This window comes from Rhincodon typus, chromosome 10, assembly GCF_021869965.1.
Source record: "Rhincodon typus isolate 14 chromosome 10, sRhiTyp1.1, whole genome shotgun sequence".
In the NCBI taxonomy this organism is placed as follows: domain Eukaryota; kingdom Metazoa; phylum Chordata; class Chondrichthyes; order Orectolobiformes; family Rhincodontidae; genus Rhincodon; species Rhincodon typus.
In genome coordinates this window covers 44,832,400-44,846,220 of record NC_063341.1, presented here as the reverse complement: position 1 = coordinate 44,846,220, position 13,821 = coordinate 44,832,400, and the positions used below count along the sequence as shown (strand labels likewise).

General features: G+C 38.6%; 1 protein-coding gene across 3 annotated transcripts in view; it reads left to right on the top strand.

Moving 5' to 3' along the window:
- Positions 1 to 2,757: 2,757 nt before the first annotated feature.
- tut4 (terminal uridylyl transferase 4) overlaps positions 2,758 to 13,821 on the top strand; it is a 77,431-nt gene continuing 66,367 nt past the window's right edge. For 2 of the 3 annotated variants that reach the window (XM_048601679.1, XM_048601682.1), the window contains exons 1-5: positions 2,758 to 2,796; positions 3,452 to 4,049; positions 9,425 to 9,592; positions 9,755 to 9,905; positions 11,257 to 12,020. In XM_048601679.1, the coding sequence (XP_048457636.1) occupies positions 11,393 to 12,020 (628 nt within the window). In that variant the 5' untranslated portion in view covers positions 2,758 to 2,796; positions 3,452 to 4,049; positions 9,425 to 9,592; positions 9,755 to 9,905; positions 11,257 to 11,392. The remainder of the gene's footprint in view (positions 2,797 to 3,451; positions 4,050 to 9,424; positions 9,593 to 9,754; positions 9,906 to 11,256; positions 12,021 to 13,821) is intronic. The other variant, XM_048601680.1, reaches the window with a different exon arrangement.

Genomic DNA, 13,821 nt, shown 5'->3' with positions numbered 1-13,821 from the left:
CAGCCAGTAGTGCCACGTGGATGATCCACTTTGGCCTCCTTCTCAGGTCCTCAGCATCACAGATGCCAGTCTTCAATCAGTTTACTTGGTTTCATATGATATCAAGGAACAACTAAAAACACTAGATGGTGCAAAAGTAATGGGCTTGACATTTTGGCAGTAGTACTGAAAAACTTGTGCTCCAGAACTAGTTGTGCCCCAAGCCAAGCTACTCCAGTACAGCTACAACATTGGCATCCACACAGGGTTGTCAGAAATTGTGCAGGTGTGTCCTTTCCACAAAAAGCAGGACAAACTGAACCCTGCCAATTAACACACCATTAGTCTACCCTCAGTCATTAGTGAAGTGTTGGAAGTGTTGTTGGCAGTGTTATCATGCAGCACTTATACAGCAATAAAATGCTCACCATCATTCAGTATGATTTCTGTCAGGGCTATTCAGATTCTAACCTTATTGCTGCCTTGATCCAAACATGTACAAAAGAGCTGAACTCAAGAGGTGAGGGGAGAGTTACTGTCCTTGACATCAAGACAGTACTTGTTTGAGTGTAGCATCTAGGAGCCTTAGCAAACATTAATTCGATACCAACTGGGGGAAAAAAAACTATCTCTGGTTGGAATGATAACCAGCACAATTGTGGATTTTGGAGGTCAATTACCTGACTCCCAGGATATAGCTGCAGGAGTTCCTCGGGGTAATGAGTTATGCCTAAACAATTTAATCAATGACTCACCTTCCATTATAAAGGTAGAAGGTAAGGAATGTTCATTGATAACTGCACAGTTCTCAGCACCATTTGCAACTCCTCAGATATGAAATGGTCTGAGCCCATATGTAGTAAGATCTGGACAACTTTTTGGCTTGGAATGATAAGTGACAAGTATCATTCACAGCAGACAAGTGCCAGGCAATGGCCATTTTCAACAGGTAAGAATCCTGTCATCTACTTTTGCAAGTCAATAGCATTACCATCACTGAATCTCTTATGATCAAATTTCTGGGCATTACCATTGACCAGAAACCGAATTGCACCATCTACATAAATACTCTGGCTACAAGAGCATGTCAGAGGTTGAGAATTGTGGCAAAAAATTTCACTTCCGGTCTCCCCAAAATCTGGTCACCATCCACAAGGCACTATTCAGGACTGTAATGGAATAATCTCCATTTGCCCGTATGAAAGCATCTTCAAGACACTCAAGAAACTTGACACCATCCAGGGCAAAGTAGCTCATTTGAGGGGCACTTTATCTCACACCTTCAATATTCACTCCCATCAACACTGACATATAGTGACAGTGGTGTGTACCATCTACAGGATGTGCTGCAGCAACTCATCAAACTTGCTTCAACAGCACACTTGAACATGTAATCCTTACCACCTGGAAGGACAAAGGCAGCAGATGAATGGGAACATTTACATATGCAAGTTTTCTGCCAAGCTACACACTATCCTGATTTGGAATTATGTTGCAGTTTCTGCATTATCAGTGAATCAAAATACTCCGTTCATACAGCACTGTGGGTGTCCCTACACCACATGAACAGTGGTTCAAGAAGTCAGTTCACTTCCATTTTGTCAACTGCAATTAGGGATGGGTAAAACCTGCTGCATCTTCACCCCATGAAATAATAAGCAGCAGCATGGATTACTTGGACTAAATGGCTTGCTGCTGCACATATTTGATATAATTTGGATTGTTCATACAGCCATAAGAAGATGTTTCACTTTTATAGAGCTTTTATTTTGGTTTCATACAGTCAAATCTATGGGAACAATAGCACCAAGATGTATTTTGTTTTGTTTTGTTTTTACAGAGTGTTTACTTTGATTGGATTTCTAAAGCCTATTTTCTTCAGCTACCTAGACCTATGTTTGCAGCAGGAAGAATCAGCACAAATTGTTTCCAGCTGCCACTCATGCTTCCTGCAAGTGTCAAAAAGTAAAGGAGGGACCCTCTTGTGGTGCGGTGGTAGTGTCCATACCCCTGGACCAGGAAACCTAGGATCAAGTCCCACCTACTCTAGAGGTGTGTAATGTCATCTCCAAACAGGGGTTTCAAAAAAAGGATTAAATTTTTTAAAAATTACAAAGTGAAAGAGGATGCACAGTTGGGACTCTCACATTGGAAACTACAAGTGAGAATATAACCCGTATTATTATAGTTTTCAGGAAGTCTACTGAAATGTTGTCTTTTTTTCCCCCTCTAGTTTAACCTAAGTTTGTTCTATTTATGCCTATACAGAAAACAAAACATTGAATCAATTGAACACATTTCTTTATCAAGCAGCAGGAATCACTTGTGATTTTTTTGTGCTACTGTATTCAGTTCTTCCATCTGTTGTAAAATTGTATAAATATGATCTTTTACAGATTTATCATGTTCACTCAGTGCATTGTATTCAATGTGCCCTCAAATGGACAATAAAAAAGGCATAATTTACACATTTATGAAAAGGTTGTATTTCTTTGTAGAATTTGGCTTCTTCCCTCAATACTATCAAACTAAAAAGGGGAATAAAGCCTAGAGGTTCAGATAATTTACTTGATTTCAGCAAGGCACATCAATGAGGTTGGAAAGGCTGCATTTACTGCCCACATCTAGTCATCATGGGAAGCTGGTGTGGATCTTTTTGAACTAGTGCAGTTCTTGCAGTAATGGTTGTCCACAAATGCTGTTAATCAGGAATTTTAAATTTAGTACTAATAAAGCAATGAATATATATAGAGAACACAAGAAACAGGAGTAAGGGGAGGCTGTTCAACTCTATCAGTGTTTACTGCCATTCACAAGGTAAGGACTGATCTTCATGATTTCCCACAAAGGGTGGTAGATATTTGGAATTCTCATTCATAAGTGGCAGTGGATATTGAATCAGTTGTTAATTTAAAATTTATAATAGACAAACATATGCTAAGCAAACATACTAAGGGATTTGGGCCAAAAGCAGCTGTATTGAGTTAGGCCACAGATCACCATTGAATGGTGGAACAAGCTTGAATGGCCTATTCAAATTGCTGAGTTCTTAAATATAAACCCCAATCATACGATTCCTCATTTTTTGTAAAAACTGACAACTTATTGAATACTTTATGGAAATCCAAATGTACTGTTCACTGTTTCCATACCTACACTGCTAATTACAACGTCAAAAACTTGAATGACAGCCAATGAATATCTTTTCATAAAAGAAATGAAAAAAAGTGTGATTTTTCTGGCTACCATATCCTGAAAAAAAATATTATTTTCTCCTCACTACTGCATTTTAATTCCTCCCCACGTAATTCAGTCTTGCACACCTGACAGTATGCAGTTCAAGTTGAAGCATAATCTGCCATAAAAATCCATGTTTTTTTTTCTATAAAACCAATAAGTTAAGGTTACAGAGAAAGGAAATCCTAATGGACAATTGTTTATCCATTTTTTTTTCTTCGCAAATGTCTTACAGCATGCATGCCAGTTTCACGGCTGCGCCAGCATCCAAAGTAAAGTCGCCATCCTCCTACTAGACCAGGGAGCTGCTCTTACTGGAGAGAAACTAGACGAGGACAGAGATTGAGACGGAGAATTCAAAACAACCTTAGCTGGTGCGGGAATTGAGCCCAAGCTACACAGGTCACTCTGCACTACAAACCAGAAGCCAGTCAGACGTGGGAGCGGCAAAAACATTCCAATACTGATCACCTGCCATATAGTGTTGCGCTGTAGCTCGGCGTAGAAGCTGGGAGACTAAGAGCTTGTACTTGAATCATCTCCCATTCTAAAATTAAACTTCCTGGACGACCGCTGTTTGGGATAGACGTCACCAACCGTAAAGCGCAGACGCCGCACCATCACCGCCAACCGTCAATGTGCTGCGAAGCCTCTCGGGATTTGTAGTTTTGTACGGGCGGAAGTTAGTGTTTCTATCTGTGATGCCACAGGAAGGCGTCGTCGCGCCTGCGTACTGTTAGTTTTGTTTTGTGGATGGCCTGTAGATGATCGGAAGGATTTAGCCCAATAAATAAATGGTGGGACGCGTTGGGGAGCGCTGGTCGACCCTACTGGTAAGGGTATAAGACTTTGAGTATGGGAAGGGATCATAAATGATTGTCGAATATGGATTTAGAAAGTCACCAAGTGGATCTGGTTTGCGCTTGCGGGCAGGAATTTCGGCGCTTTCGGATTGCTGTTGTTTTAGGCCAGTGACAGGTTTAAAGCATTGGAGGGAGGACGGAGGGGGCACAGGTTTAGTCTAAACGCATTTCTCACTGGAGAGAACCTGGACATTTAACCCAAGCGCTTGTCTCAAAGATTCAAGTGTTGCAACCAACCCAGACAGCCACAAGTGTTATCGGGCTAGAGGTTGTACTTTGGCCAGTTGTGATCTGTTCCTACCCGTGTGACATTATTAGTCCTGCTCCTGTGTCTGGGTGTGTGACTGTTTACGTGCAGAGAATAAATATATAATTTTATGCACATCTTATTTCCTCCATAAATTCCCATTGATTTTAAGTTTTTATTTTGGTTTTGTGCCCGCATCTGGCAGAAATTGATAACTATTTGAACCAAAGTGAGCCTGTTGAAAATAAGCGAAATTTGAGTTTTTATAAATAACCCTGGAGATCGCTCGTGGATCATATCTATTCTGGATAGAAAATGGGTGATAACGAAGTCTCCCACGTTGACTGGAATAAGTTGTAAATGATGTGCATCAATACATTCTGCATTTCAACAAAATTTGCTGTAATGTAATTGCTGCCTCGCCATCAACAATGGAAATTGTATTTTACTTTAGAAAGTTGTTACCTCTTTCTTTCTGTCTTTCTATCTTCTTTTATTGGTAGAGGAACATAGCTGCATTTCTGGCATCATTAGTTACAATACCCAACTTTGTTCTGCAAAAATCAATTCTGTAACCATGGTTTGTTTACATGTATGACTGAGTTCTGATCCTTCTAAAACAAATATCAATCAAAAACAAAAAGCAAAATTAGTGACTGGCTGTTTTACATGGAAAGGTGACAACATTGTAGAGATGATGTGTTAAAGGAAGATATATAAAACTACATTTTTCTTAAATTGCTTTTGGTATGTCAGGAAGAGGAAAGAGAGCCTTCATAGATTTTTAATCATTGTCTTACCTGTAACAAATAGCTGAATACATGTCAACTGTGACATATAGTTGAAATAAATGTACAGAAAGAAAAAATATTCAACTGACTAAACTATTTGTTGAGCAATCTAAAGTGCATGCCTAAGTCATTAGTGCCTCTAAATTTGAAATTTGCCTGATATATTTCATTTGTTTTGTCATTTATACACAAGGATCAAAAGTAGGCCTTCCCTTGATGCCTGGGCTTTTTTTTTGCATTGCACAGAAGTCATGGCATATGGTAAATGACATCTTCAAATACTACAAAGGCTTTTTTATTTGCAAATTGTTAATGTCACATATGAACTCACTATCATTCCGAATCATCATCTTTATAACAATGATACTCATACTATTTACTTCAGAGTGACTGTTCGTTAGTTTCTAAAAACGTCTACAGTATGTAAAACTGCTGAGAAAGTCAAAATCTGAAATAATAGTAGCCAAAATTTCATCTTAGCCTTGGAAGAAAATACTTATTTTACAGCCATCTGCTCTTGCACACTATATTCAATATTGCGCTGCTGTTTGGGCTCACTCATTGGATACTAAGCTGATGAATCTTAACTATATGCTACTATGCATCTTACAACAGTGACATTGCATCCGCACTCCACTGCTTTGGTTTCTAATCTTCTAAAACAAAGATCTTACGTTCCATCTGGAAACAGATGAAAAATGATGAATAGATTTTGTGCCTAAATCATGAAGAATTAATCATTGAATCCCTACAGTGCGCAGGCAGGCCATTTGGCCTATTGAGTCCACACCAATCCTCTGACGAGCATCCCATCCGCCAACACTATAACTTTGCATTTTCCATGACTAATCCATCTTGTCTGGACACAATGGGCAATCTGCCTAACCTGCCCATTTTTGGATTGTGGAGGAAACTGGAGCACCTGACAGAAACCCACATAGACAAGAAAAGGATGTGCAAACTCCACACAGTTGCCCAAGGGTGGAATTGAATTCCGGCCCCTGGCGCTGTGAGTCATCAGTGCTAAATCGTTTAGCCGCCATAGTGCCCCACCTTCCAAATTGTACTCAAGCATTTGATTGTTGCTGAGGAGTGACTTGTCAAGTTGCCATAGTCCCAGAGGGTCATAGGATTGCTCTCAAATTACAGAGTGATGACTGGTGGTTGAACTTGAGGGTCACCACACCTCGGGCAAGGGAGAACTTGGGAAGGAGGGTCCTTCATGGTAACCTCAACCAGTATGGGAATTGAACCTGTGTTTTGGTGTCACTGCAGCGCACACCAACCACCATTCTGGTTTGTTTGATCACTAACAGATTGGCTTTTTGAGATGCCCATAGGTGAACCATTCCTAATTCTTTTGATATTTCTTTCACTGCGGGAATGAAGAGTGAGCGATAGGTTTGCATAGTTGCCCATATCTTCTCTGATAAAATAGACCATCAACTAGGATTTTTTTTATTCGCAGGATATGTGCTTTGCTGGCTGGGTCAGCATTTGTTGCACATCCCTAGTTGCCCTTGACAAGGTTGTAGTGAGTTGCCTTCTTGAACTGCTGCATCCTTGAAGTGGTGCACCCACAGTTCTGTTAGGGATGGAGTTCCAGGATTTTGTCCCAGTGTCAGTAAAGAAACGATGATATAGTTCCAAGTCAGAGTGGTGAGTGGCTTGCAAGGGAACTTAGTGGTGATGTATTTACTGCCCATGTCCTCTAAGATAGTAGTGGTCATGGACTTCGAGGATTCTACCTAATTCTGGTGAACTTCTGCAGTGTGTTCTCTTGCTGCTGTGCATTGGAGACAGGCTGAATGGCAGGCTGCCTCATGCTTGGGTGCGTCTCGATTGCTTTTGCATTAGAGAGACAGTGAACTAGGAGGAGGCCTGAGTCCCATTGAGTTAGCTCCACAATTCAAGATAATTATGACTAATCTTCAACCCTACTCTCTGAATTATACTGTAGCATTTAATTGTCACTGAGGAGCAACTTGTAAAGTGGCCATAGGGTTGCTTTCTCATTACAGAGTGATGGCTGCTGATTTAACTTGAGGGTCACCACACCTTAGGTAAGGGAGATGTTGAGAAGGAGGTGTCTTCACAGTAACCTCAGCCAGTATAGATATTGCCCTTTGGTGTCACTGCATCGCACACCAAACACAACCAAACTGAGCTAACTGACCCCAAGAAACTTGTACTGTGGGTGCAACATTGAGCAGTAAATGTGAAAAAATCCTCTGACAGTTCAGATTTCCCTCAGTACTGCAATTAAATTGTCCTTCTAAATGATGTCCCAAAGTCAGAGAAAGGGAATTGAACCCACAGCTGTCTAACTCCAAATATAAAGTACATCTTCTGTATTGCTTTCATCTGTTATTTCTGTCAGTGCTTTAAAATAAATTGTTCATTTGTTAAACACTGTTTGCCTTCAACAAAGCCCGTCTAGTCTAATTTTCTACCTCTCTACTGATATGACTTAGAAAACTAGGCAGTGAAAGATAGAACTGGAGTCGAAATGTGTATACACTTTATAAGCTTCTATTCACAGAAATGCACATTGCATATCATGCACAAAATTTTCAACCTGCTCCGATATGAGTATTGATTCTTATGTTTGAAAAGTTCCTGTTGCTAATCTGCCATGTGCTCATTTTCACACCCAATTAATGCTGGCAGAATCCGTCCTGCTCAATTCTGCTACTTCCCAGTCCACCACCCTCATCTTTGGTTCAGTATTATTCTTTTCTGTTCTTGTGTTGAGCAGAAGTACAATGTTGTTGCTTTTTCCTGGTTATTCTGACAGATGAATTAATTACAACAAAGTTGCTGGAAAAGCTCAGCAGTGTTCTGAGGAAGGGTCACCAGACCCGAAACGTTAACTCTGTTTTCTCCTTCACAGATGCTGCCAGACCTACTGAGCTTTTCCAGCAACCTTGTTTTTCTTCTTGATTTACAGCATCCACAGTTCTTTTGGTTTTTAGATGAATTAATTATTCCACTTCATTTTTCAGAACTAAATCAAGTAACACATCTTCCTTTGTTGAACCTAAAGCATACTGGCCCAGGAACCAGTCCTGGATGCCTTTTAATAAAGACACTTTGCATATATTATTTTAATTCCAGACTATTTTGGGATGTTTATCATTTAGCCTGTTTTTTGCTTCCTCAATTCCCACACTTTGGGGTTGATTGGTATTCTCTAAGGTGGAACTCTGCACGTTTTAAGTCTGCATTGTTATGTTGGCACTTCTTCAAAAAAGTTGAAGACATTCATCAGTTAGGATCTTCTTAACTTAAGCCAAGTACATTGCTGTTTATCAATACAAAAACTGAATAATTTTCAGGTTTACTGCTGATAATCAAAGAACAACTAGGATGGGCAATAAATGCCTGCCTTGCCAGTGACACCTACATCAAAAACAAAACTATTTTAATTGCTTCTGTCTGTTTGTCAACAATGTTGAGTGTGGGTGTCATGTCTGAAAGTTTTCAACAGTCCATTGACTCTTCAATGAAGGTTATTAACAGCTCTGCCATCACTGTACGATAAATACGTTTGAGCAATAGAATTTATTTAAGATCATCCCAGCTTGTCTTGGAATTCACCTTCATTGATAGAGAACCTGAATTTTGAGGGAGACCATGTTGTCTTGTCTATTTCCTTGTGAATTCTCTAAGGAAGTTATCATTAAGGATGTTTACTATTTTGTGCATATTGTCACTTTTTAGCCATTCGCCTTTTCTCTGATTGTCCTCTTGATATTCTACTGTTGAAAGTATTTCATCCTTTTACATTTTGCCTCTACAGATATGCTTTTTGCTAAATGAATTTTGACTCCTCTGATTGCCCTTTTATAGTATGAGGTTGTTTATCTTGGATACTTATGTCCTACATGTCCGTCATTCATTTAAAAGTCTTCCATTTGTTTTCTGTTGAAATGTGAGAAATGTCCTCCAATCCATTTGACTTAATTCATTAATGCCACGAAAAATTAATTTTAGTTCTGTGGAGAAGTTGGATTGAGTTTGAGCTATGCAGCAATCCCTGAAGACGGAATTAACCATGGCCTTGAGTGCGGAATTTGTTTGCAATTTACGTTTTTGATAATGTAAGTAAAAGATTCACTGCACTACCATTCCAGCACGTAATGGAGTGGCAAGCTGTAGTTTTATGGTTAAAGGGTGAGCTCCAAATCTCAAGTATGCTGTTGGGAAGTCATGCAGTGTAATAGTTTTGTATTTGGGCAGGTAGCTTTGCATTACGAATGATTACAGTCTGACCCTATTTATTGGTCTGTGTTTTGTTTTTACAGTGACAAATGATACCAATACCTGCAACTTGTTTTCTTCGAGATGAGATTGCTGTAGGATCTTGTAGATATCAGGCATGAGGAAATATTTAGGATTAAAAAGACTTCAGTGCCAGAAATTGAAATTTCAGTGTAGAATTTCCTAAATCTGAGATGGAAGAAACTGTGGCAGTAAGTTGGACTGGCTGGATCAGAACTGAATTTAAACTCTCTTAATGAAGAATAATTCAACATTAAAAATATACTTAAAAATATTGCTAACCTTCAAATATGAAACTTGCTCAATCATTAATGACCACAGATACTTTAGCATTTCTCTCTATTTTGTTCTAGTGGTGGCATTTAGAAGTCTGTCTGGCTCTGGCTCTGTAATCACAATGAATTGTTATTATATTGACCTTGAGCCCAGAAAAGTTGCTGGGAGGAGCTACGGTACAATAGATTGGCTGCTTCAAATGTATTGGAGTCAAGTTTAGTATAACTGGTAAGTATCATTCTTTCAAAGTAAAACTTTAGCCACTTTCTAAGTTTATTTTTCATTAGTCTGTCTGTTTCAGATGCAGTAGCAAATATCGATAATTGTTTCTCATTTCATAATATTAAACATCATGTTCTAACTCCCATATGCTTGGTTGTCACAGTATTAGTAAACTCTTAGTTTCATTTTAACTGTTCTCACTTAACTTCGAAAACAATATCAGATCATGCTATTGTTGTTCAAGTCTGGTATTGAATATAAAAGAGTTTCAAAAATAAAATGATTAATGTCAATTATCATTCAGCAACTTCGATATCATATCATTTCTTACTTTTAGAATAAATTTGATTAGATTGACAAGATACAAATGCACTCATTGTTGTAAATTAAATAATTTAGTTTACTGATTTTAATTCTCGGTTGTGTTTGGGTGCCTTCCCTTCCCACTTCATTGTGTAGAGTATGTGTACAAACGACCTTCTCCCTAGCTTCTGCCAAATCTACAATTAATTGACTGCAGGACAGCAGAATAACAGAATCAAATGTTCTGATTTTTTTTCAAACCCTCCCTCTATGAATATTTGATACAATATCATGGCTCAGACTGAGAAGCCACAAATTAGTAATTATTAGCACAAATACATATTCCATCTCTCCTCACTGCTGCCTGTGTTGATGCTTAAATATTGTATCTTTATTTCCTCAAATAATTTGTAATAACCTGGCAGTAATATTGCTCAGCATTCTCATGTTTGCTACAGTGGCTTTAACAAGAAGGCTTTTATGCTTTACTTTCAGTGATCTTGGAGTAATTGGAGTTATTGCTTCAAGAGAGTAGCTGCTAATTGAGAACATGCAACAAAAATAGAGAGTTTATTTGTAGTCCTTACAACACCCTAATTAACAAGGTTGTGACTTAAGGATGAAAACTTGACAATGAGATCTTATTAAGGAATATTCTTTGAAAATAATCAGAATTCAATTTTAGTAGGAATTTTAAATTTGTTTCTGAACATTTTTATTTTACTTTTGGTTTAATGATGCTCTTTCAGCTTTTCAGACATCACGATTTTTATGATTTTCAGTTATCCCCTCTGTTAAGTCAGCCAGTATGAATCCTTGAAAAACATTTTTTGGCCTCTTTGTGACTTTGAAATAACTGATCTATCACAAGGATATATTTCAACTGCTAACAAAATGCCACAATTTATACTATGCTATTTAAATACAATCGATCAATCCTTATTGCCAGTGTAATTCATTGCTTTGTGTCTGGATTGATTAGCTTAAGAGTATGTCTATGCAAGCGTCTGTAATTACAATAATTCTTAACCAGTTTTGCTTATGTTTTTAACAGGAATTCAACAAAAGCTGTTTGTTCACCAGGGTTATTGATCTGCATCAATAAGTAATTAAGTGACTGACTAAAAGATTTTGATTTTAAAGAGGAGAGAAGGTTGGCTGTTGACAAAGAAAGAAAGAATACTGTAACAATGGAAGAAGCTAAAAACATTAAAGATGAAGCACATAAAACTGGGAAATCACCTCGCCTTGTCTGTGGCGAAGGTAAGGACTTAAAAGTTACTGTACAGAATGACATTGAACAAAAACCTTCCAAAAATCTAATTGAGGGATCCTCTCGAGATAGTAGCAAAACTACTTCAAACTGGAACAACAAAAAATCCAAATGGAATGAAGAACTAATAGAAAGAAAGAACAATGAAAAAACTGCAGATGTGAAATTGGGCAGGAATAGCAAGCAAGACATGTTGAACTGCATAGCTAGCTCAAGGAATTCAGGAGCACGGAATATACGTGATCAAGGTCACAGCCAAGGAAGCCGGGCATCGAGTGGAATAATCTCAGTTGAGAAAATAAAACATAAGCAAGTTAAGACACAGCAGCAAGCACTTGGGAAATTTGTGATCTCTCACACTAGCAGTGGCATAAAGACTGTGAATGAAAAAGATTGTTTACCTGTGAAACCAAAGGAATCAATGAAATTGGTGCCTGCAGCACAACCAAGCAGGTCTTCTGTGCATACGAATAGTGATGACCGCACTAAACCTGGGAAGAGCATGCAGGATGTTAAAGAAATAGAAAAGAATCCAGAGGCTTCCGGTAAGGTGGATTATTCTAGGATTATATTTCAATTAAACATGTAGTTATTTATAAATTTAGACTATGATTGAAGGCATCTCACAAATGAAACTTTAACTATCTGATTATGAAAATATTCGCGTTATGATTCTTCTGAGATCACAACAGGTTTTTGTGACATTTTGTTTCTACAGGTACATATATGATACAAATATGTAAGTGAAGTACTTCATTCACAGGGCAAATGATCTAATCGCTCACTTGCATCATTGCTGAGGAGCAGTGGTTATATATTTGATATTAATATGCAATCATCTGTTTCTTAGACTGAGTTCAATAACCAGAGTCCCATTCAGAGCAGAGCAAAATACTATGGATGCTGGAAATCCGAAACCTCCAGCACTTGCTGTTTTTATTTCAGAATCCTGTTCAGAAGTTGGAAACTGGAAGGTACATTAGTTACCTCTTTGACCTTTCACTTATTAGACATAGGTTTGAACTCAGAAAAGATTGAGAGGTGCGAAAGATTTTGTCACTGATTTGCAAAATCCTATATGAACTGTCTCAACCAAATTTCTAGCAGCTGTGAGCCCTTAGCACAAGAGTGGCAAATTTGAGAAAAGAGGTCTCAAGAAGGGCTTTCATCGGAAATAGAAATTAGGCATTCTTTTGAGCGTCAGAAAAAGATAGACTATTAAGGCAAAGTTGAGGGAGCTTTAGTCTACATCACAATGCTCTGTTCCAGATTTAGGAGTGCTTGTTGCTGACATTAGGTGCTTGACGTAACAAAGCATTCCATCCTCTAGCACGAGTGTCAATCACATTGAACATAAATTTCAGCAGAAGGAGAAAAATGCCCAATCACTTAATTATAGCTATATATCAACAGACATTACAATGCATACTGATAGCAGTATGTACCATCTACTGGATACACTGCAGCAATTCACTAAGCCTCCTTCAACAAACCCATGACCTGTACCACCTAGAAGGGCAAGGGCAACAGATGCATGGGAACGCCATCATGTGCATGTTCTGCTGCAAGTCGCACTGCTTCCTGACTTGGAACTATATTATTGTTCCTTCACTGTCCATGGCTCTAAATTCTACAGTCCCTTTACTCCAAATTTTAATAAGATGAGATAGAATCTGGCCAAAGTGGACTGGGAGCAACTGCTTGCAGGAAAATTGACATGAGAGCTTTGGGAGATAATTGAAAGGGTAATAGTGGGAATGCAGAGCCAAATTATTCCCATAAAGGTGAAGGGTGGGATCAACAATTTCTGAGAACTGTGGATGTCAAGGGATGTGCAGGTTTAGTTAAGGGGGGAAAAAGAAAGATGCCAAAGGCTCAAAACAGCAGTGCCCGAGAAAAGTATAGAAAAAGGGTTGCTTCAAAAAGAAATTAGGAGAATGAAGAGGGGACATGAGAAAACACTGGCAGATAACATTAAGGAACATCCAAAGGCATTTTAAAAGTATATTAGTAGTAAGAGAATAGCTGGGGAAAGAGTAGGGTCCTTTAAGAATGAAAATGGCAACCTGTGTTGGAACTGGGAAACATAGCTGAGATTTTAAATGATTACTTTGCTTCTGTGTTCATTGTTGAGGTTGATATAGGTATAAAATTAGGGAAGACGCCTGTGTTATTCTTGAATGAATTAGCATGGAGAGAGAGAGAGGTGGTATTAGTGGCTATAGCAAGTAGATTTCAAGAATCAGATGAGATATATCTCAGGCTGCTGAGGGAGGCAAGGAAGGAGATTGCAGGGGGTTACAGGAGAGATTTCAGGGTACTAGAGGACAGCTAATGTGGCACCAT